The sequence below is a fragment of the Mytilus trossulus genome, chromosome 12 (assembly GCF_036588685.1).
Source record: "Mytilus trossulus isolate FHL-02 chromosome 12, PNRI_Mtr1.1.1.hap1, whole genome shotgun sequence".
Classification (NCBI taxonomy): domain Eukaryota; kingdom Metazoa; phylum Mollusca; class Bivalvia; order Mytilida; family Mytilidae; genus Mytilus; species Mytilus trossulus.
In genome coordinates this window covers 56,153,280-56,176,207 of record NC_086384.1, presented here as the reverse complement: position 1 = coordinate 56,176,207, position 22,928 = coordinate 56,153,280, and the positions used below count along the sequence as shown (strand labels likewise).

The 22,928-nt window shown below is 32.4% G+C and overlaps 2 protein-coding genes across 5 annotated transcripts in view; one reads left to right on the top strand and one right to left on the bottom strand.

Annotated features, from left to right (window-relative positions):
- LOC134692900 (uncharacterized) overlaps positions 1–22,928 on the top strand; it is a 130,911-nt gene that overhangs the window by 44,002 nt on the left and 63,981 nt on the right. The window contains exon 1 of one of the 4 annotated variants that reach the window (XM_063553531.1): positions 8,736–8,783. The exons of the other annotated variants lie outside the window; for them this stretch is intronic. Coding sequence (XP_063409601.1) covers positions 8,751–8,783 — 33 coding nt within the window. The 5' untranslated portion in view covers positions 8,736–8,750. Of the gene's footprint in view, positions 1–8,735; positions 8,784–22,928 lie in introns of those variants that run through there. 4 annotated transcript variants of the gene reach the window in all.
- On the bottom strand, positions 13,039–15,940 carry LOC134693500 (uncharacterized). The gene is given in 5 exon segments (XM_063554336.1): positions 13,039–13,101; positions 13,931–13,997; positions 14,267–14,285; positions 14,507–14,573; positions 15,932–15,940. Coding segments are annotated over 5 exon segments (225 nt in total).

Sequence of the window (22,928 nt, the reverse complement as noted above, 5' to 3'; positions counted from 1 at the left end):
TCACTCGCGCTAAATATGATGATTCTTAATGTTATATATATTTATAATATAAAGAATACTTTATAAGTTGATAATGCTTGTGTCTGGTTCGCTTTATCTTTGCGGAAATAGAATAATTTAACAACTAGTTAATTCGAAACAAACCGTTGGCGAGGATAAATACATATAGCAGATGCATATTTTACGACAGACAGACACACTCTATACATCATGCATGTGACTCAATTACTTCATAACCGTCTTCTTTGTTTGTATGGTCAGCTCAGTAGTTCGGTATCTATAACAAACCTTAAAGTTTCTTAAATTTAAATGTTCTTGGATCGAAAAAATATTTAGAAACTAAAGTTTCAATTCTCTGAGACAAAATTGACCTGAAATGTATTTGGCTGTTATGGTAGTCGCGTTTTCTGGTCATATTCCTCTTCAACTACTTCAGGACTTGTACATTCTTTGCTTTTATATATTCTGCTTTGTATGTACATTATAAAAGGTAAATCCAGAAAAGTGCTTCGGAATTTATAAAGTGTTGTTTTAATTTTTTCGATGACCAACACAAGATTTTCAGAATTAATCTGTGGGATTTTCGGAATCCATATCATTCTCATGTTATTCTAATTTAGTCATAATCAGTTGAGGAAATTAAAATTATTCAGTAGGAGAAAAAAAATAACTTTAAAAGCGTTCAAACATTAAAAAATCCAAAACAATGAAAAAAAATCTTTATTAACAATAATAAAAAAAATGTAATTCAATTAAAGTTATAAAATGATATCGATGCATCACACCTATTTTGTTTTCCTCGTGAGTCGTGGAGAGGTACTAAGAAAAAAAATGAGTGCAACTTTAATGCCTATATATAAGCATGCGGATTACACATTTTGCAGTCATGAAAACTCCATTATACTATTAGTGCGTCATGCCTTATGTAATCTCATTAAATAAACGGCGATGTTTCCATATAACAGCTTGTTCAAAGAAACAAAATATGCTTGGGTTAACTCGACTGCTAAATAATCGTTTAGACTGTATGTATTATGTATATAGATGACGATCAACTATAGTTAAGATGCTTCAAGATGCCGATATATAAGAGTACAAGTCTAGAAACTTGTGTATTTTTTATAATAATCTTTATTAGAAGACCATTTCAAATTAAACCGTTTAAATAAATTAGACATCCCATTAATTATAGAAACATATTTGAACAGATATGTTGGCGTTTTGCTTTCTTTTTTCCCTCTTTTTTTCTTTCTTTTTTCTTTGTTGGATTAATTTTTTTTTTGGGGGGGGGGGGTAGGAGGGGATAAAATATTTAAATATAATCCTCTTACCAAGTCTACCTCTTTTTATTTTACAAATATATAGAACACAAGTATATAATGTGTCGGTCTGAGTTGCGAATTCGTTTATTTTTAATTGCGTTTTATCTTAGAACAATGTCAGAGGACTACAGTAATTCTACCATTATTTTGTCATGATAATGTTTTGTCTAAAACAACTTTTTGGGCTTCAGCACTTTATATATTAGCTAAGGACCACTTCTTTTGCGGCAAAATCGTCAACTCCAGATTGAAAAACTCCATTCAATCAAATTCCAATTTGCTTAGAAAACTATTAAAGATCTAATCTTAGTCGTTTAGTTGATTTCATACGATTTAAATGCCCGAATGATTAGAATTTCAATTTCTGAAGACACATTCAAGTGAAATTACAGAAAAATTCTCCATTAAACCGTAAACTAAATTGTATTATGGGGAATGACAAATTTCTCTACAGAAATTTTCAAGTGGAACATGAATAATAATCAGAGAAATTAATTTCATCGATATTGTATGAATTTTTACGTAAATGTCATATAAGTGTTGTTTATTTTTGGAATAAATAATTTAAATGCGTTTCCGGCAGGAGGACAAATATTGTTTAAAAGCATCGTTGTGATTTTTATGTTAAAATCGTTTAATTCTTGGTGATTAATTCAAGGTTTTTTTATGTAAAACAAATTAAATCCTGCAGTTTTATTGCATCCAATCAAAATACTTGAATAAAACTTAATAAAAGAGGGACGAAAGATACCAGAGGGACAGTCAAACTCATAAATCTAAAATAAACTGACAACGCCATGGCTAAAAATGAAAGACGAAAAACAGGCAAATAATAGAACACATGACATAACATACAAAAAACCCACCAAAATCTAGGGGTGATCTCAGGTAATCCGGAAGAGTAGGTAGATCCTGTTCCACATGTGACACCCGTCGTGTTGCTTATGTTAACAAGCAGCACAAAGAACTTAGTAATGGGAGGGAATCTTAACATAAATGAATTCATTTGAAGTCAATCTTGCATGATGTTAAATTTACAAAGCGTCAAAAGAATTGAGAATGAAAATGATGTGCATTTTACTGAAGAAAAACCAATTCAACATAAGAGCCGAAAACAGCAAAAGGCCACACATGGTTTCCATTACAGCGAAAAATCTATCGTGCTTCAGTTACATGTATAACATGTACTAAAACAGAGAAATCTCTCTTCAGTACTCTAAATGAATACCATTTTACGTCTGTCCCAAGTCAGGAGCCTTTGGTCTTTGTTAGTCTTGTATGATTTTTAATTTTAGTTTCTAGCTGTATTGAAGACCCATTGGTTGTCTTCGGCTGTTGTCTGCTCTATGGTTGGGTAGTTGTCTCTTTGACACATTCCCCATTTCCATTCTCAATGTTAACATTTAACACTTGCTGAACTTATGAGAAGAAAACAATTTGCATGGCGTTCATTATCACTGAACTAGTATATATTTGTTTAGGGGCCAGCTGAAGGACGCTTCCGGGTGCGGGAATTTCTCGCAACATTGAAGACCTGTTGGTGACCTTCTGCTGTTGTGTTTTTTATTTTGGTCGGGTTGTTGTCTCTTTGACACATTCCCAATTTCCATTCTCAATTTTAACATTTAACACTTGCTGAACTTATAAGTAGAAAACAATTTAACGTTATAGATGTACGAATACTTGTTCAATAAACTAATAACCAAAAGTGAATAGAACAAAAAGCCTTGCTTAGTTTTCAATTATCGGTCTATAACACCTCTCTATAGGACAATACAATAAGATTAATGCGCCGTCGGAGTATTTTATTCCCATGTAGAACTGAACTGTGAATGCTCATAAAGATATAGTAATGGTGATAATTTTCAGAAATAATATTTTGTCCTTAAATAGTTCTTGCATGGAATAGGATGATCTAAACAAATTGTATCTATTTGTTGTTTCAGTCGTGTCACCTCCAATTAGCGCTTTTGAAATCATTTTTATCGATTATAGTGCCTTTTGCAATCTTTATATAAATACATCAAAAGGAATACGATTTACTTTGACTAATGTATTTGATATTGTACATGAAATGGTTTCAAGTTAACAATATAACTTATATTTATTCTAAGGCATCTTTGTCTGTCTTGTCATAATCTTCATTTTATATTTAATCGCTTCTAATTATTTCTATAAAATAAATATTGTCCACAAAAATAATGGAGGCAATGATATATGAAATACAAATCAACTGTTTTGAGAGAAAAAGTAGAATTATTTATATAACCTGAAAAAATGTTAACGCTGACCTAAACACCTAAATCGTTCTCGAATTAGGTGGTCGAATTTTAAAGTTATTGGATACACATAGAAATGTCTCCCAGTTTGTTACTTTTTCGTCAGTTTTTGAAATGGCCTGCTTTGATTTAGTGACACAAATTATAAGCCAATATTTGAACGTTTAGCTTAACTGCAGCCTTTCGTCTTTCGTGTGCCGAACCTTGCAAGGGGCGAAACGTGCACCAACATTTGCAGCAAACTAATAGACTTATAGGTCAATAGTGTAAAGTCGAAAACAGATTCCAATTTCGTCAGCAGTTTGTTTAACTTCTACCAGGCCCTTACTTATCTATTGACACCAAGTTTGTTTAACTTCTACCAGTCCCTTACTTATCTATTGACACCAAGTTTGTTTAACTTCTACCAGTCCCTTACTTATCTATTGACACCAAGTTTGTTTAACTTCTACCAGTCCCTTACTTATCTATTGACACCAAGTTTGTTTAACTTCTACCAGTCCCTTACTTATCTATTGACACCAAGTTTGTTTAACTTCTACCAGTCCCTTACTTATCTATTGACACCAAGTTTGTTTAACTTCTACCAGGCCCTTACTTATCTATTGACACCAAGTTTGTTTAACTTCTACTAGCCCCTTAATTATCTATTGACACCAAGTTTGTTTAACTTCTACCAGTCCCTTACTTATCTATTGACACCAAGTTTGTTTAACTTCTACCAGTCCCTTACTTATCTATTGACACCAAGTCTGTTTAACTTCTACCAGGCCCTTACTTATCTATTGACACCAAGTTTGTTTAACTTCTACCAGTCCCTTACTTATCTATTGACACCAAGTTTGTTTAACTTCTACCAGTCCCTTACTTATCTATTGACACCAAGTCTGTTTAACTTCTACCAGTCCCTTACTTATCTACTGACACCAAGTTTGTTTAACTTCTACCAGGCCCTTACTTATCTATTGACACCAAGTTTGTTTAACTTCTACCAGTCCCTTACTTATCTATTGACACCAAGTTTGTTTAACTTCTACCAGGCCCTTACTTAGGAGATAACTGTATTGTATTTTAAGCTCCGACGGCATCAATTGGGGATTTGATGGTCGCAAATTAAGTTTACTGGCGACGCGTTAGCGGAGACAGTAAACGGGTATTTGCGACCATCAAATCCCCAATTGATGCCGTCGGAGCTTAAAATACAATATCGTTATTTCCATTCTAATGAAACTGACAGAAAACAAAGTTAAAACATGTATTTAAAATCTGTCATATGCCGTCCGCGCTTGTGCGTACGTCCCATAGCATCAATTGTCGACTGATGCCATGTAAATAAGTGACGTTATCCAATCAAAATGAACGTTACAAACTTTGTTGCATTAGAATTATAGGACACCAAGTTTGTTTAACTTCTACCAGTCCCTTACTTATCTATTGACACCAAGTTTGTTTAACTTCTACCAGGCCCTTACTTATCTATTGACACCAACTGTTGTCATATTAACGATTGATGTCACTGTAAAGACTTGTCTATATATCATAAATATTCATGTCTGTCTGTTTTCAGTAAGTCAAATCACCTATTTCGTTTCCGATACGAGTTGTATTGTCCGCCATTTATAGTGATAAATCAATAGCCATTTTTACTTATTATTTCTATACATTTGTTTGGCATTAACGTAATATAAAGGATTATGCCTCTATTACCATTATCACTTCATACCATAGATTAGTTTATAATGACAAGAACGGGACCGCATGCCGGCTTTTTGTCGATTGAAATTTTTCACAATACAATCGTCATTTCATTGTCAAAGATGGGAATAATAGATGTTTTACTGTGAATGCACAAATCCACTAATTAGAAGTTGTCCAATTTTCTGCTCCAAAAGCTCTTACAAACAGTTTTAATGACAGGAATGGCTTTATAACGGTTTTTATCTGGGAATAAGCCGTATCTGGGTAGAATTAATGCAGCGAACAATAATTTGCGATGACTAGAGATGATGGTCTGCATATGAAATCAAACTGCTCGATATTAGAAGATTTTGTTTTGTCATGATAATTTTTTAAGGTGTTAGATAAGAAGAGGAACCAGATAATGACACACTATCCGACATTATTGCATTGACAAAAGATATCAAGCTTTAAACTAAATAACGAAAATCGATCAGTCAATTTGTAAAACACAACATTAAAATCTAAAACTGAGCAACATGAAGCTCAACAACAACCGGGTGGTTTCATGTGCTACAGAAGAGAATGTATGCAGTTCCTGTCCAAAATATCATCACCATTCGTGTGGCGCATTTAAGAACAAATACGGTGACAAATTTTATCCAGTAGGTCATATATAAAGAAAAAAGGCAATGTATGACTTATTTGGTTCTGTTTAATATGCAGTGGCAAAAATTTCATTTGAATCCAAGCAATTGGAACTAAAATAAAAATGACTCATTCATTTTATAGAGAAAAGATGCATATCCCCCTTTTTGCACATGTGTAATTTCCTAGTTTGGGTGATCTCTATCTGTTCGTCCTGTCCAATTGTTTTATCCCTTCAAGAAAACTTTGCTTGAGTTAAAGATTGCTGGTTAGTATGTTTATTGCGCATCAGTTAAGGATTTTAGTCGCTAATCTTTTAATTAGTTGTAACTTTTTCATTTGAAGCAAAACCACATCCCTTATGTAGGGATTCTTGTATAACACATCTTCCATGTCTATCGGCCTCTTTAATTTTTGAGCTCCAGTCTCCACGTATTGGGCTCTTGGCTGTATTGAGCAATATTTTTTGGGACCTGGTCTTCACTGATAGAAATATAGCTCCAGGCTCCACCGATAGGTGTCCAATGCTAGCTCCATCGATGAGGAAACTATATCAACTTACTTTAAATTCAAAACTCCTAAGGAATTGTTTGGCTAGTCTTATTAACGTTCACGGTTATTTTCACTATGTTTTTTCACAATGCTTTAAACCAAACTCACCTAATTAAAATAAGATACTAGGTAATTATACTGTATTAGACACTATAAAATGGTTTGAATGTTTCAAAGTTTGCAGTGAACTAAATCAGACATTAAACTAATCGGGCGCAGGAAGGGAATTAAAATTTGGAAACCTAGACACTTTGAACTCATCTTCATATGAACTTTAATTGTTCTTACTAGACAATTGAAAATCAATCATTGAGAGAAATGTCTGGTATCAATTAGTTTTCCATTTGGTTCGTTGCTCTTTTGGGATACCAGACGGTTAGATATACTCTTATTTTAAGGTGGCACCTAACACTACAGGGAGATAACTCTTAAAATCAACTAAACGTTTTAGTCAAGCTGTGTTGTTAATAAAATATTAAGCTTCTCAATGATCAAAATTAGTGTATGTCAAACTGCTATATATCCAACTAATGTTTTCCGAGAAATTGATTGGCTCAAGTTTTTGGAATTTTTATACTTTTTTCAAAGGTCAAAGTAAATATTTTGTCAAAATTTTATGAAAATTAAACGAGCCAAATAAATTTTAGTCAAGGTGTTAGGTACCACCTTAAAAGTTCTTTTTGAAGAGAGGCGAAAGACACCAAACGGTAATTTTAATTCATAAGTAGAAAATATACTGACAAAAAGGAAAGACCTACGGACAGACAGCAGTACACAAAACACAACATAGAAACCTAAATACTGCATGATCATATGATCATCATGAACCCAACTAAAACCTTGGAGTATTCCCAGGTGCTTTGTTTCATTTAAGAGGAACACGTTAAACCAGCTGAGGGAAAGATTTACAATTTTGAAAATCATCACTAGATTACATATATATACCTAAAATATATATAAGCAAAATAGGAGATGCTGTCTGCTTTAAGGGGTTTTGTCCACGTTGATAAAATGCTTTTAACTCACAAGCTGTTCTGTTGACTTCTATATATAGAGTTACTTTTTTCATTAAGCTTTCATGTTTTGTCCGTTAATCGGTACGTATACAGCTCAATGGAGTGTTTATCAGATGCTCACAAATTTATACATATATTTAAGAACCCACTATGAATCATAATTTTGGACTTTTTAATTGACGCCTGAGAAAAATTATGTTTGTCCTGAAGTTTGGGTATTAGGCTTCGTCAATTGTTCTAACAAAACAGTCATGAATTAGCAGGCGTAAATGTAAATTCGCTTACCTGGCTAATACTTTTGATGCTTTGTTAGTTTGCTTTGATACTTTTTTTTTCATGTCTCATACGACATATATTATATGTTTTTATACATAATATAAAAACGATAATTAACTTAATTTACCAGCCAAATGCCCATTTTATTACAAACTTTAGAAATAACAATGAGTTATTTGAACGGCCTAATAAAACATCAACTCTTATTATGATCAAACAAATAGAAGATAATATTGACGTCCAAATTCTGATTGTATCTTGTTTTGAGAAAAGCGGAGGAATCCCGCGGAATCAGGTAACTTCATTTCCTGCCTGTCGTTAAATTAAAACTCCGCGTCCGTATCTGATGTTTAGTAATGCATTTTGTTTTATATTCTATTGATTGTGGTTTTATTTAATAGAAGAACACACTGTGATTTCAGATTCCATTGTTTTCAGTTCTTTACCGTAAGATCTAATAGACATTTTATTTAGTTAAGGGTTCTTGGCATATTATATGGTTGTTTGCGCTTTCCCGTATTTAGCCATTTATTTTTATTATCACTGAGTTCGCAGAAGATTTGACATTTTGTGAAAACACTTTGTATTTATCCCACGAGCTTTCGATGACAGAAGATATTTCGTGATTTCATTGCGATGTCGAGTTTCATGACTGAAAGACATAAAATAGTTTGGATTTAAAACAATAAAGATTTTCAAATAATTGCACTAATAGGCGCCTTTCTATGAGAGCTTAATAAGTATTAGGATAAACCAAAGTGTAATCCGAAGTGCATCTGGATTTATGTTCTGACCATTTACGACAATTTGTGGAATTCCGTCTTTTATAACTAAATAACAGTTTTCAGTTCGACCTAACAGATCGTTATAAAATAAACCACGAATATGAACTGACACTAAGTAAGACAAATTTGTCTGGTTAATATAAAGCAGCTTTGATTATATCAATAAACCGGAAGCTGTATATACTAGTAACCAAAATGGCCGCTGCAGTCCTAAAGTTACTTTTTAAGGTATGGTACTTTTGGTTTTTATTTCATAATTTATTTAGTAAACATATGTCAGTGACAGTTTTACAAAGTTCTGTAATTAAATTTAATTTTTTAAATTATTTTAGTCATCGAATTTTCAGTAATGATTGCTCTGTAGTATATGCCATTAAATTAAATTACAAAAGTAAAACACATAAATAAAAAAATATAACTTGTTTGAAATCAAAAATATTTATATTCGTGTAAACCTAATCTTTCAATCATTAAAGGAATCTCATCATTTCTTTCATGTGATAAACATATAGTGTTATAGGCAAAGTTATACTCTATCGTTTACTATACCAATAAAATTAAAAATATTTTTACTTATCTTTTTTTTTAATTGTGTTAAAAAGCCATTGGACATGTGTGTTTCTGTTACTTTTATGTTTCAAAACTTTTTTGTTATGTGCATTTTCAATATATAGCGTTTTTTTAATATATAATAGATAAAATTGCATAGCACAAGCATAGCATTGGCGGGAATTTGTTTTGGGCCAGGTACATGTATATCAAATTCAAAATTTGCAAATGCTATATGTATGAGGGGTGTAGAGTAGTTAGAGTAAGTTGCTATATAATTAAAAGTAATTTGATTTTTGTTCTTGAACCTGTTGATTCTTTTCTTTTGTACAGTATACTTTGGAGTAGAGGTTGACATTTCCTGTTCGACGCAGTGTGCCAGCTTCATATACATTCTGTCGCCAAAAAATGTCCAACTTTAAAACATGTAAACAATAGAATGACCGCATTCTGCCAATAGAACGACATTATTCTAACAATAGAACGACCTCATTCTGACAATAACAAGGCCTTGACTGTCTGTTTTTGAAAAAATACACAATACCAAAACAATTCCAGCTAAACTATTTATTTGGGTAACATTTCACATAGATTCTTTAAAACGTACATAAATTAGCTGCTATTTACAGGAGACATTGTGTTTTATTTTCCCTTTCCACCCGGATGTCCTACCTACTGAAACAGGATTTTTGATTATTACAAAACATTTCTTTTAATGGAAACAACATGAGAAAACATTGATTTGTTGGTCAACTTTACAAATAATCAAACTCGATTTCAGGCGTGTACGTTCTTTTGACATTCCAAGAAATTTTAAGAGGCTTTGCGTTTCTTTAAAGGTTATGGAAAAGTAAAATATTAGAAGCACAGACAACGTAAATGAAAAAATTATCAACAAAATGAGGATTAAAACTTTTGATCAAATATTTAAAACTTTTTAATTATAGAAACAATTTACGCTCCGTTTTTCATGCATGTGACTGTGTGACTGATCTTGGTCACCAAGGTTACAAACACAGATTAAAAAGAGTACAAAGAAAGAAAAAAAACAGAATAACTCTACTAAATATTATTTCCAGAACTTTGAAGTTAAAAAGGAATGCAATAATATTCCACTCGTTAGCAAGTTTCATTCAACCTTTTTGCTAAATGGCCTTTTCAACATTTCTATATTTTACTGAAATCAATTTCTATAATATTTGAAACTAGTGATGCAGTCCAGATCTTAGTCATATTAACGTTTATTAGATTAATAAATTGCTATACAAAGACAATGATATTCTTTGAAGTCAAACATAATGATGAATATGATTTTTTATCAATAAATGGTCTTTCCTTGATAAAACTCTATCAGCAGCTGTACGTCAAATAGTTTGTACGTGGAATTACTTAAAGAGGGGTCGAATCATTTAGTGAAATCAAATTTTGAACAATTGGAAATATTTTAAGAGCAATAATGTCTTTGAACAATTCAAACTCATACACAAACTATTTAGAGACAAAATTGTATTCAGAACCATCGCATTGAAGTTATTGTATTATATATGACCATTCACAGTTCGGTGTAATACCAAAAACAAATATGACTTTTAGTCATGAATAAGGAATTATAATATACCTTTGCATTGTTTTGCAAGAATTGTCACCAGGATAACCTATCCATGAACTACTGAACATAGTGCTCAGCTTTTGCGCCAATTGTCATTTCATTTGCGCCACAAACTATATGTCAATGCGCAAAAATAAAACATTTCATTAGCGTCAATAATACAGGCAACTACTAGTGTTGTAAAAATTGTAAAAATTAGAACAAATAAAAGGATTAAAATTCGTTTAACACGATAAAAGTCTTATAATATGAAGAAAAGGACCAAAGTTACAGTCAAACCATATTATCAGCTTAAAGACGTCTTCTAATTTTTAAATAGATAAATCCATACGATTTGGGTATATTACAGTTCAGATAAGAAGGGCAATTGCTGAAATTCTGCACCGATAATTGTCAAAACTTTTCTGCTAATAAATTTTTCTAAAAAAATCAGTTTTGTTTTAAGTTTTTATCAGAGATTAAATTATATAAACTTTTTTTACATATGGAATAATATATTTCATTTTTAAGAACATTTTAATGGCCAGATCATATAATCACCTTGAATTATACAAATATAATGTTTGGCTTATAATACTGAAGTAATAAATCTAATATTAAACACAGCAGCACTTGGATAGAAAGGAATGAAATGTCTGGATTATAATTATAAAGTAATAAATAAAATATTAAACGACGAAACATTTTGATTTTTCAAATAAAATATGTGGCTTAAAGTTTTGAAGCTATAATTAAAACGTTAAACATCATATCATATCATTCATACAGATTATCTTTGCAAATTACATGCCATAAAAAAATAGAATCAAGCAATGTATGTTTAAAATGTGATAAATGGACTTTTGAAATAATTTTAAAAGAAATGCTTCCATTTGAGATCAAGACGCTTTTATCATACTCTTGGTGAGGTTTGGGGGAATTTCTCTTTGTTTTCTATGTTTTGATGCTATTCTCTGATTCAATAATATTTATTCAGAAATATAGCGCCATGAAATATGACCTTTGATACTAGAACTCTTTCTTTATCAATTGTAATTTCATAAAGCATAGCTGCTGTCAAATCAATGTTCTTTATAACTCCACAATAGTATATTTCATATGCCACTTCAAGTAAATTCGGCGTAGGACCTGTATTCCCATGCGGAATGATATTGATTAAATCATATATCATTGCGCCACATGAGATTACACGTCCGGGTAATCTGACGTAGACGACGTTCCGAGGTGACTCGAATGACTTTATAATCGAAATTCGGAATCCCTCTGGACCTTCTTACTGTCGTTTTTGTGCGTAGTAAAACATTATTCATCAAATAAATTCAAAGTTTAGAAGAAAATCTTTCAATCGTAAATTACATTGATTGAATATTCCTCCCGAGGTCGACGTGTTTCATTATTATGCCTTTAAGTCTAGATTTAACGGAGATTTTAAAAGAGCAGGTTTTCCTCTGTCAAGAATTGTCTAATAGCTTAATACGCTAAAAGGGTGGTTAAGATAATACGTTAACATAGTTTAATAAGGTAACAAACTCTGTCTTGACATCATATCAGGATGAATGGGTACCTATTTCATGTGCAGTTATGTTTGTTGATTGAGAATGCACTTGTCATCAAGGGGGACAACTATGTAATGCTTCTATTGTATGACTTGTATGTGTTGGAACCCCCATACCTCATTCTCCCTTTTGAATAAGGATGGTTCCGCGTCTTAAACTATTCAAATGAAATCTTTGTCACAGAATGTTTTAGTTAATGACTACTAAAAAGTCGGATATGCTTTGCAAGTCTAAAAAAACGACACAACATTATTTATGTTGATCTTTGATATTAAAATTCGAAAAACATGATTGTGGCTTTGTTTATTTCGATTCCAAAACCTTTTTTTTTTGGGGGGGGGGGGGAGGAGAGGGGGTAGGCTGAACAAATAAGAAAGCATAATTTTTTTACCAGGTCATTATTAAAATATTGAGTAAACTGATGTTAGAAAAATTGTAAAATCGGAATAGAATGAGAGGGCGGGCGACGGCCAAATACGTTGAAATGTAGCGATCTATAATTCTTTGTGCCAAAGTTTGATTTAATGTGAAAATATCTAATTGCATTATATTTAAATCATTATCATTAAGAAACCTGCTATTTAAATTATTCAACATTTTCTGTCAGAACTACCCAATTTTGGAGACGTTTTCCTTTTGCCCTTCTAAACAATCTATTTTTCTTTGTCAAGTTTTGAACATTCAGCATTGAAAATAAAACAAAAAAAACAAATATGTGCTATAGTTTCATTAAGATAATGTTATGTGTGGTTCTGCTACATCAGTTTCATCAAATTGTAACTAGGATGAAAGTTTCCCATGGGGCTAATGCGTTTCTGAACCTTGACTTCTTCTGTGATTAGATAGCAAGTCAGAATGAAATACAAACGGATGTTTAGCTGGATTCTGTTATCTTTTGATCGTTTATTTTAATGATATTTTCATATTCAAATTCCATGTGGTCCAGAAATTATGCAGCAGAAATTCCATACGATAGACGTCTTAAAATAGAGTATTAAATGAGATGATTGAAAGATTTACATGTTGTTTGGTTTGTTGATATGGAGCGCTAACTTATACATATATGCCGAATTTCATGGAATTTAAAGCCAACATGTCCGTGCCATTTTTGCAAAAGACCGTGGCGAGTTCCGGACATTCATTGTCTCGTCAACTTCAGGTTAAATGCAAAATGGTAACGAAAGTATGAACAAAAGGGGACATTCAACCCAATTAGAAAACAAACTAACAACGACAGGATAAAACAAACTAACAACGACAGGATAAAACAAACTAACAACGACAGGATAAAACAAACTAACAACGACATGATAAAACAAACTAACAACGACATGATAAAACAAACTAACAACGACATGATAAAACAAACTAACAACGACATGATAAAACGACCTAACAACGACATGATAAAACAAACTAACAACGACAGGATAAAACAAACTAACAACGACAGGATAAAACAAACTAACAACGACAGGATAAAACACACTAACAACGACATGATAAAACACACTAACAACGACATGATAAAACACACTAACAACGACATGATAAAACACACTAACAACGACATGATAAAACACACTAACAACGACATGATAAAACACACTAACAACGACATGATAAAACGAACTAACAACGACATGATAAAACGAACTAACAACGACATGATAAAACGAACTAACAACGACATGATAAAACGACCTAACAACGACATGATAAAACGACCTAACAACGACATGATAAAACGACCTAACAACGACATGATAAAACGACCTAACAACGACATGATAAAACGACCTAACAACGACATGATAAAACGACCTAACAACGACATGATAAAACGACCTAACAACGACATGATAAAACGACCTAACAACGACATGATAAAACGACCTAACAACGACATGATAAAACGACCTAACAACGACATGATAAAACGACCTAACAACGACATGATAAAACGACCTAACAACGACATGATAAAACGACCTAACAACGACATGATAAAACGACCTGACAACGACATGATAAAACGACCTAACAACGACATGATAAAACGACCTAACAACGACATGATAAAACGACCTAACAACGACATGATAAAACGACCTAACAACGACATGATAAAACGACCTAACAACGACATGATAAAACGACCTAACATTGACATGATAAAACGACCTAACAACGACATGATAAAACGACCTAACAACGACATGATAAAACGACCTAACAACGACATGATAAAACGAACTAACAACGACATGATAAAACGAACTAACAACCACATGATAAAACGAACTAACAACGACATGATAAAACGAACTAACAACGACATGATAAAACGACCTAACAACGACATGATAAAACGACCTAACAACGACATGATAAAACGACCTAACAACGACATGATAAAACGACCTAACAACGACATGATAAAACGACCTAACAACGACATGATAAAACGACCTAACAACGACATGATAAAACGACCTAACAACGACATGATAAAACGACCTAACAACGACATGAAAAAACGACCTAACAACGACATGAAAAAACGACCTAACAACGACATGATAAAACGACCTAACAACGACATGATAAAACGACCTAACAACGACATGATAAAACGACCTAACAACGACATGATAAAACGACCTAACAACGACATGATAAAACGACCTAACAACGACATGATAAAACGACCTAACAACGACATGATAAAACGACCTAACAACGACATGATAAAACGACCTAACAACGACATGATAAAACGACCTAACAACGACATGATAAAACAAACTAACAACGACATGTTAAAACAAACTAACAACGACATGATAAAACAAACTAACAACGACATGATAAAACAAACTAACAACGACATGATAAAACAAACTAACAACGACATGATAAAACAAACTAACAACGACATGATAAAACAAACTAACAACGACATGATAAAACAAAAGAAAAAACGACCTAACACCAACAGTATACAAATACAACATTGGTATCTTAAGACTGAACAACACAGACCCAACCATAAAATCGTGGATTATCTCAGGTGCTACGGGTGTTACCATTCTGGTAACAAAAGTTCGATATTGATTCCAGGGATTACAACATGCACGTGTTTTAGTAGTTACATTGTACCTTCATTATCAGCTCTCGAAACCAAACTTTCTATGACCTAATAAATTCAACGTTTCACAGCTTGTACGTTGACCTATATTTGCTAATTTCTACGTCAATTGGTCTCTGTTGGAAAGTTACCTCAGTGAACATCATATATCACGTCTACGTTATTTTTAAAATGTCATCTTCCCTTAGGGAGATATAACCATAGATATAATTGCATGATATCTAAATTGAAATAATGCAATCAAATAAATGAAAGTAAGGTAGAGATTAAAAGTAGGCGAGCATTTTTCGGGGCGTCGAAATCGTGTGTTTTTTAAGCTCGAGATTTGGGGATTGATCCTTAAATTACTGGATCCGGGAATATATTTTTCGATTTCGTGATTTCGGGATATGCATCTCTTTTAATTCTGCATCTCTGGACTTCATGGTTTTCAGCGCGGGATTTAGGGGTCAGGACCCCTCCGACCACCTCTCAAATTAGCCTTAGTAATTAAACAGGATGCATATCCTACCATTGACATCTTAATGAGGCTCTCAAAAGAAAAAAAACACTGACGGATTGTTCTAGAAGCATATTTTATTAGACTAATAATGGTCTATATAAGCAGTTAGATTTATTTCATTTTTGAAACAGTGCAAATTGTTAATTTTTTTTGACTTTTACCAAAAGCAGCATTGTAGCAAAGGAGGAGAATAATTGTGGTCTGAGGCCAGACACACGAACATATTTGAATTTAACAGATAGGAAACAAATATCGGACTTTTGAACAAGGGAGAAGGCTGTTGATACCTTTTATGAAATTTCCCATACATACTATCTTTTACAAAAAAAAATCAGTCTACAACAGTCCACAAGCTGTATATACCCGCAATTTTGCGGGTGTGTTCTAGTTTGATATAAAAGAAACAATGGATTCACAGCATGTCTATAATGGCGAGTGTATAATTATCGCCCCTGTCTCTTTATTTATAATAATGTTTGTGTTTCCTCCTTAAACAAAGAACCAATTATCGACATTGATGATTGACATAATAGAATTAATTTAATTGTCTTACAAAATAGTTTACACCGCTTCAAAACGGTATTCTGCGATCGGAGAATCTTATATTTATTTTGCAAAACTGGGGATGTTATTCTTCCGAGAAGGAGTGCAATGTTACGTAAACAATTAAAAAGAAAGGAAATGTATCAAACGGCAAGCAAAGTTGTAATTAACCTCGCTAGGATTAATGATGTTATCGCTTCACTATCACTTAACATGATGAATGTGTTAAGGGGCTGTTCGATTGATTTATTTTTCTCAAAATATCAGTCGTGATAGAACTGGATTTTTCCCCTTCTCTGGCAATGTTTCTGTGTCATGGAACATCACTCTATAAAGGAACGAGAATGACTTGACGTTGATAAATTACTCATTACGAGTCCTGTTTTCTTTCGGAAAATCACAGAAATGAGGAATCCTTCAAATTTAAGAACTTGTATTTGGTAAAAACAAAAAAGACAATAATGAATAAAATGATCACCACTTTCTTTTTTGTTGCATCTAAAAAATTTTCTAAAATCTGAAACCCACGTCAGTGCAATCATTAAAAAAAGGGTTATAAGTTCTCGTGGATAAAATTGAGAAAGGTAATGGGGAATGTGTCAAAGTGATAACAACCCGACCATAGAGCACAACAGCCGAAGGCCACCAATGGATCTTCAATGTAGCGAGAACTCCCGCACCCGTAAGTGTCCTTCAGCTGGCCTCTAAAAAATATGTATACTAGTACACTGATAATGGACGTCATACTAAACATTTTTAAATCGAAAAACAAAACAACCTACAATCGAAGATCCGGACACGACATCAAAGCATTGTAAAAAAAAACTTTAATAGTACAGCTCTGTTCTGTAGTTTTCCTTAAATGACAATGGTGTTATCCCGCGGGAGGGGGAATGAAAAGTGAACATGGGTTCATTATGGAACTACTTTGTCAGACAACATTAACTATGAATTTATAATTTTCTCCTATCAATAACGTCATCAATTATACAAATAGATATATGTATGCTATTTCATATTAAGTCATATAATTATTATAGTAATTAATGCTATAAACGAGCATTTAAACATATACGTGATATGTTAACTGGGTCCTTAACTAAAATGTCAGTTATATTTAAATATTTCTTTTGTTATTATTTTTAATTTGCATGACATTTTCCTTTTCCCGCTCCCTAGTTATATTCGGTAGTATATATGTGTCTTGGAAGTTCAATAATTTGGTTATAAACTGGTTCCCTATTTTAAAAGAATTAATCTTATGAGATATCTGATTTTACTTCTGGTTTTTAAGTACATGAATCTCTGTTTTCAGAATTATAGTTTCTTTACAAAAATCAGTCAGACTGGCCCTTCAGCTTCTGTGGGTTTTTTTCTTTGCATATGTCAGGATTTGTTTTCTTGTTGTATCGACTTTGCAGCTTCTGTTTTTTGACACTTTTTAAATTTGTCGCTTCGGTGATCTTCCAGATGTGCACGGTTTACTTTATACCATATTTGGTGTTGTGTTATAAAGATTTATACACGTTGGTATTACATCTTCAGTGAATTAATTCGCCTTTCTTTCCATCAGAATGGTCAGGGAAATAAGTAATTATGTTTTAGGTGTCGAATTCCTTGTTCAATGAGAATCATATTTACTGAACAAAAGGAGAGATGTATTGACTAGATTCTTACAATCAAGGAAGACAAAACACTGAAAAAACAAGGTACAATATAACTAATTTATTTATATATCAGTAAGTAAAGCAATAAAGAAAAATGTTTTAGATCCATTTTTGTCGAAGTAAGGACAAAAGTATAACAAATAGATGAATTCAAATTAAATACTTTTGTGTGTAACATATATATAAACGCCTTAATGCGGCAACAACCTTGTATTTTGTTTTTGTATAAGAGGGTTGCATTTTGAAATAGGCACATGTTAGCCGCAGCTTATTGTAGTTTGACCATTTACTGTCGGTATTACTAAGGTATCAAAAACTGCTGAAACCTCAGGAAACCCTGGAAACCCTTATTATGAGTTGGTTATATTGTGATGGTTGTTATGGACTGTTTTGTCGTTTTTTTCGTTGTGGTCTGTTTTTCTCCGATTTATGTGTTTTAATTGTTCTCATTGTATCTTCTTTCTCTTTAAGTGTATCTTCCTGTTTTATTCCTTGTGTTAAGGGAAAGAGGAGTGCTGTCCTATTGGAGGCATTAATTATATACCCATTTCTTCTTTAATATTACGTCACTTTTTCTGATATGATTATTCTTAGTTTAAGTAATATTCTATTGTTGAAAAACAGGCAGGACAGTGATATAATGTTTCATGAAACGTAAAGACGTTATAAAGTTAATAAATACCCTTTCTATGAAAGTTTACCCTCAAATTATAGAAACCGAGAATTTGATATATCACAGCTTCGCGATTAGCTGTCCAATGCTTTTAAAAATAATGCAAACTTATATTTTCCTGTCTCTTAGGTTACAATCACTAATTCCGAATGTTTAGAGATAGTTAGATAGGACAGTGATGTATTGGTTTAGAAAATGAAACGGAAATTCAATCGGATGTGAACATTACTTATTTACGACATTGATATATTATTCCGCGTAAAAAAACTCCGGAAAGTCGGCAGTGATCAGTAATGAACACGTTCGTTTTATATTAATTACTGAGGACACACAATTATCGTGCTTTGATTGGTCGTCCGATGTTCGCTAACCGCGCGCGATTTCAGATCGAGGTTAAATACAGTCCAAACTTTCAGATATCGTGATTTTATATATAATTTTCGTAAAATATTTAACACAGGTATAAAAAAAAATCAGTATATAAATTGCGAAACGAAATCATATAGTTCAATAGAGAGAACTCAAACTTACTAAAACTTAAACAAATGTGAGCCTTTTCTGGTTTGTGGCTTTTCATCTGTATAAATTTACACTATAAAGATTAGATTAAATAACGGTTGCTCATCAGATATTTCCATTCTTTGAAGTTCTCAAGTGAAGAATTATTCATTTTATATATACATGAATGAGGTAACTAAAGAAATAAGTACATGTATAACATAGTTGTTCTAATACGTGTAAATTTTTTCAAAATCTTCCAGCTACATTGTACATATACTAGTATCTCTATGTGATCACATATTTTTAGATCTAAACTTAATATGATAATAGCTTTTAAAAAGTAAAATCCTTTATATTTACTTATCTAAAATATTTCATGATGTATGAGGCATAACGCATAGCATAACCATTTATTTTCGAAGAATAAAAGTGCAGAACAATTTTTCACTTTGAATACATATTCAAAGTTCCTATTCATTTGTCGCTTGTAAATATGCATAGGGTGCATTCGATTTGTCCAATTGTAATTGAACCTGCCATGATATGTAATCGTATGGAATATTATCAGATCGAGATGTCTATTCTAAGTGGCGGCTGTTGTAGTTTACTGTGGTATCTATTATTATCGGTAAATACATAAGTTTGATATTTTATATATTTTTTTCTTTTTTTATACTCTAGTGGGGTGTTTCGAATTAATTGCGTCATCTTGTCTCCCCCTTCCATTTCCGACGAATATTAAGTCATGCTTCTGAAGAACTACTGAAAAGTTTCATAATTATTGTTAAATATTTTTTATGTCCGAAATATTAAGTATTATTTCGCCACTGAGACTCTAGGGGTTGTAAATATATTGCATCATCTTAGTCGTCCGTTCGTCCATTCGACAAATATTTAAGTCTTTTTCCGATGACCTACTGAACAACATAACTGCATATTTGACAATATCAACTTGACAGTAATATTTGTAAACGCGAGTGCCTTTCAAGTTTCAGAAATGTCAAACACCATGTTCCGCTACTTTGAAGTACAAGTGAAAGGAGTCACTGTAGGTAAGAGGGGATTCCTAAGATAACTTTAAGTGGGGAGGGGGTCCCAACAAGATAACGGGTGCATTTTCTGTTTTTCTTGATGATATTGATGAGTTAATAAAATTTTCACAGTTGTTACTACAATCTGTATATATAGGTTAGGTTATTTTCACAGTTTCCGTTTTCCACATTTTCAGTGCAAAGGGATTTATTCAGTTATGACATCCTTTGATCAGCAACTTGACAGTATTATTTGTAAACACGAGTGCCTTTTTCAGAAACTTCATACCTTGCTCTGCTACTTTTAAGTACATGTAAAGGGAGTAGGTATGGGAGTGTGTGTGTGGGGAGGGAGGTGTCCTAACAAGATAATGGGTGCAGTTTCTGCTTTTCTTGGTGATATTGAAGAGTTTCACAGTTAACTACACGCAGAATATACAGTTTAAGATCACGAAGTTTCTGCTTTCCACATCTTTAGTGCAAAGGGATTTATTCAATTATCACATCCTTTGAAGGGTTATTTATAAAGATGTATATTACTTATGATTTGTGATTGATAAAGAGCACAAATTTATCTCCATGCAAAAGATCATCTTTATAGCGTTTGATGTAAGGCCTTAATATCTGTTTTATATTGATAGTTTACGGATGGAGGATGGTTTATTTTACTGAATATTGAAGACAAATGGCTCTTTATGTACTAGTTATTACATTTGGCTGGGTTATAATTTTCTTATTTTTGATATAAATGCCAAACTTCGACGTTGATGGATTTCTAGTTAGATTGAAAAGAATGGACTTAGATAGTATGAAAATGTATTCTTTACTAATAGACGGATATTTTAGGATGATTAACATTCGGAATGCATCTAACTCTACATGGGAGAATGATAAATGTTCGAGAAATGTGTAAATTTAACTACAGATGTACCAGCAAGGAGCATACAGCGGTCATACTCGGTTATTAAAATTCTTTTTCCGAAGTTCAGAAAAAAACAAACATTTTGTATTTTTCTCAAGTAAACAGTTTAATATATTTGAACGCAATGCCCTCCTCAATAAGCATTAAGGAGGGTCTAGAAGCGAGTCTTTTTTTGCATTCTTTTATTTTCTAGGCCATTTTCTTTATTCTTTATTGTATAGTTGGTAATGATGAAAACTTTAAGGAACAGAGACATAAGTGTTCACTCCTTTACAACAGCACAACAAAAGAACAAACTGTGCAAACTCTTTGACGATAACAAATTTGATATACAGCAACATTTAACGACAGCCACTGAATCACATTATTCTCGCTCTTCATTCAATGTTTTGGTCAATGCCCAAATCATAAAAGATTTATTGAAAGCAATTATGTAACACTTAAACCCAGACACAATTTACTAAATACGTTTCATGTTTGTCCTCTTGACTATATTTCTAACTAGTTTATTTTTGTCATTTGTCCAATTTCAATATATGAAACAATTGATTTATGTAAAAAAATGTTTTTAAGCATATGTTACATGCAGCTGATTGCTACCATTCTAAAGGATTTAAACAATAGATTCCGAATGTAAACCAAATCTAATTGTCTCTGGTTTTTCTATCTCTTGATATTATCTCTTCCAATTAATAATAAATCTGTCCCCCTCTATATGGAAATTGTCATTATTATAGTTGTTTAATGGTGCATACTTGTGATAACCATCGACATAAGCTTCGTTTCAATTGGTCAAAATCACAACAAGGCGTCTGTTGGATATGCAATCGAAGTTAGCAAAACGTTTACTTAATTCGGCAGCACAACGTTAAACGGATTTGACATTCAAAGTCTCCTAAACGTTTTACAAATATTGATCTTTTAATTGATATGAATTAATCAACACAGAACTGCTATTTGCTGTCATTGATTTCTAAATTATGTTGCACATTGCTTTAAATGACATCGATTTGGGAAATTAAAAGGTCTTCCACACGAACATAATATTCTGACAATTTACATCAACATATTGCTTAATTTCCTCCCGGCGGAGATGAGGGTAATATACTACAATTATTACCCGGGAAACAGTGTATTTATTTCTTATCAAATGACAGAGAATTATCACTTGTTTTAATATTAATTGATTTGAGGGCAACATTGATTTTGGATCAGTTTTGCATTTCAGACGTATATCACATGTCTGTTATACCCTGACTATTTATCATTGCTAAAATACCAATTGACGTTGATTGGTCAGGTAAAATTGGATTTGTCTCGAGTATATTGGATTCCGTTTAGCCGCAAGTAAATACCTTAAGTGGTTAGCAAACTATAAATTCCCGTCTTATGTTCTAAATACATTAAGTTGACTTTATCCTCTTTATAATTTCTCTATTACTAACTACATCAACGATTAATAATCAGAATTACAAATAAATGTATTTCAGCGTGCCACAGAATGCCAGTCTAGAACATTAACCTTGAACTTCAAAGTACAAATTTGGGTTTGAAAAATGAGACAATGCTATTTTAGGTAGTCATTTCCATGAGTATAAGAATCTATCAGCTTAGTTTGAGTTCAATTTCACGATTTGTAACTTAGGATTTGCATCATGAATACAACTGC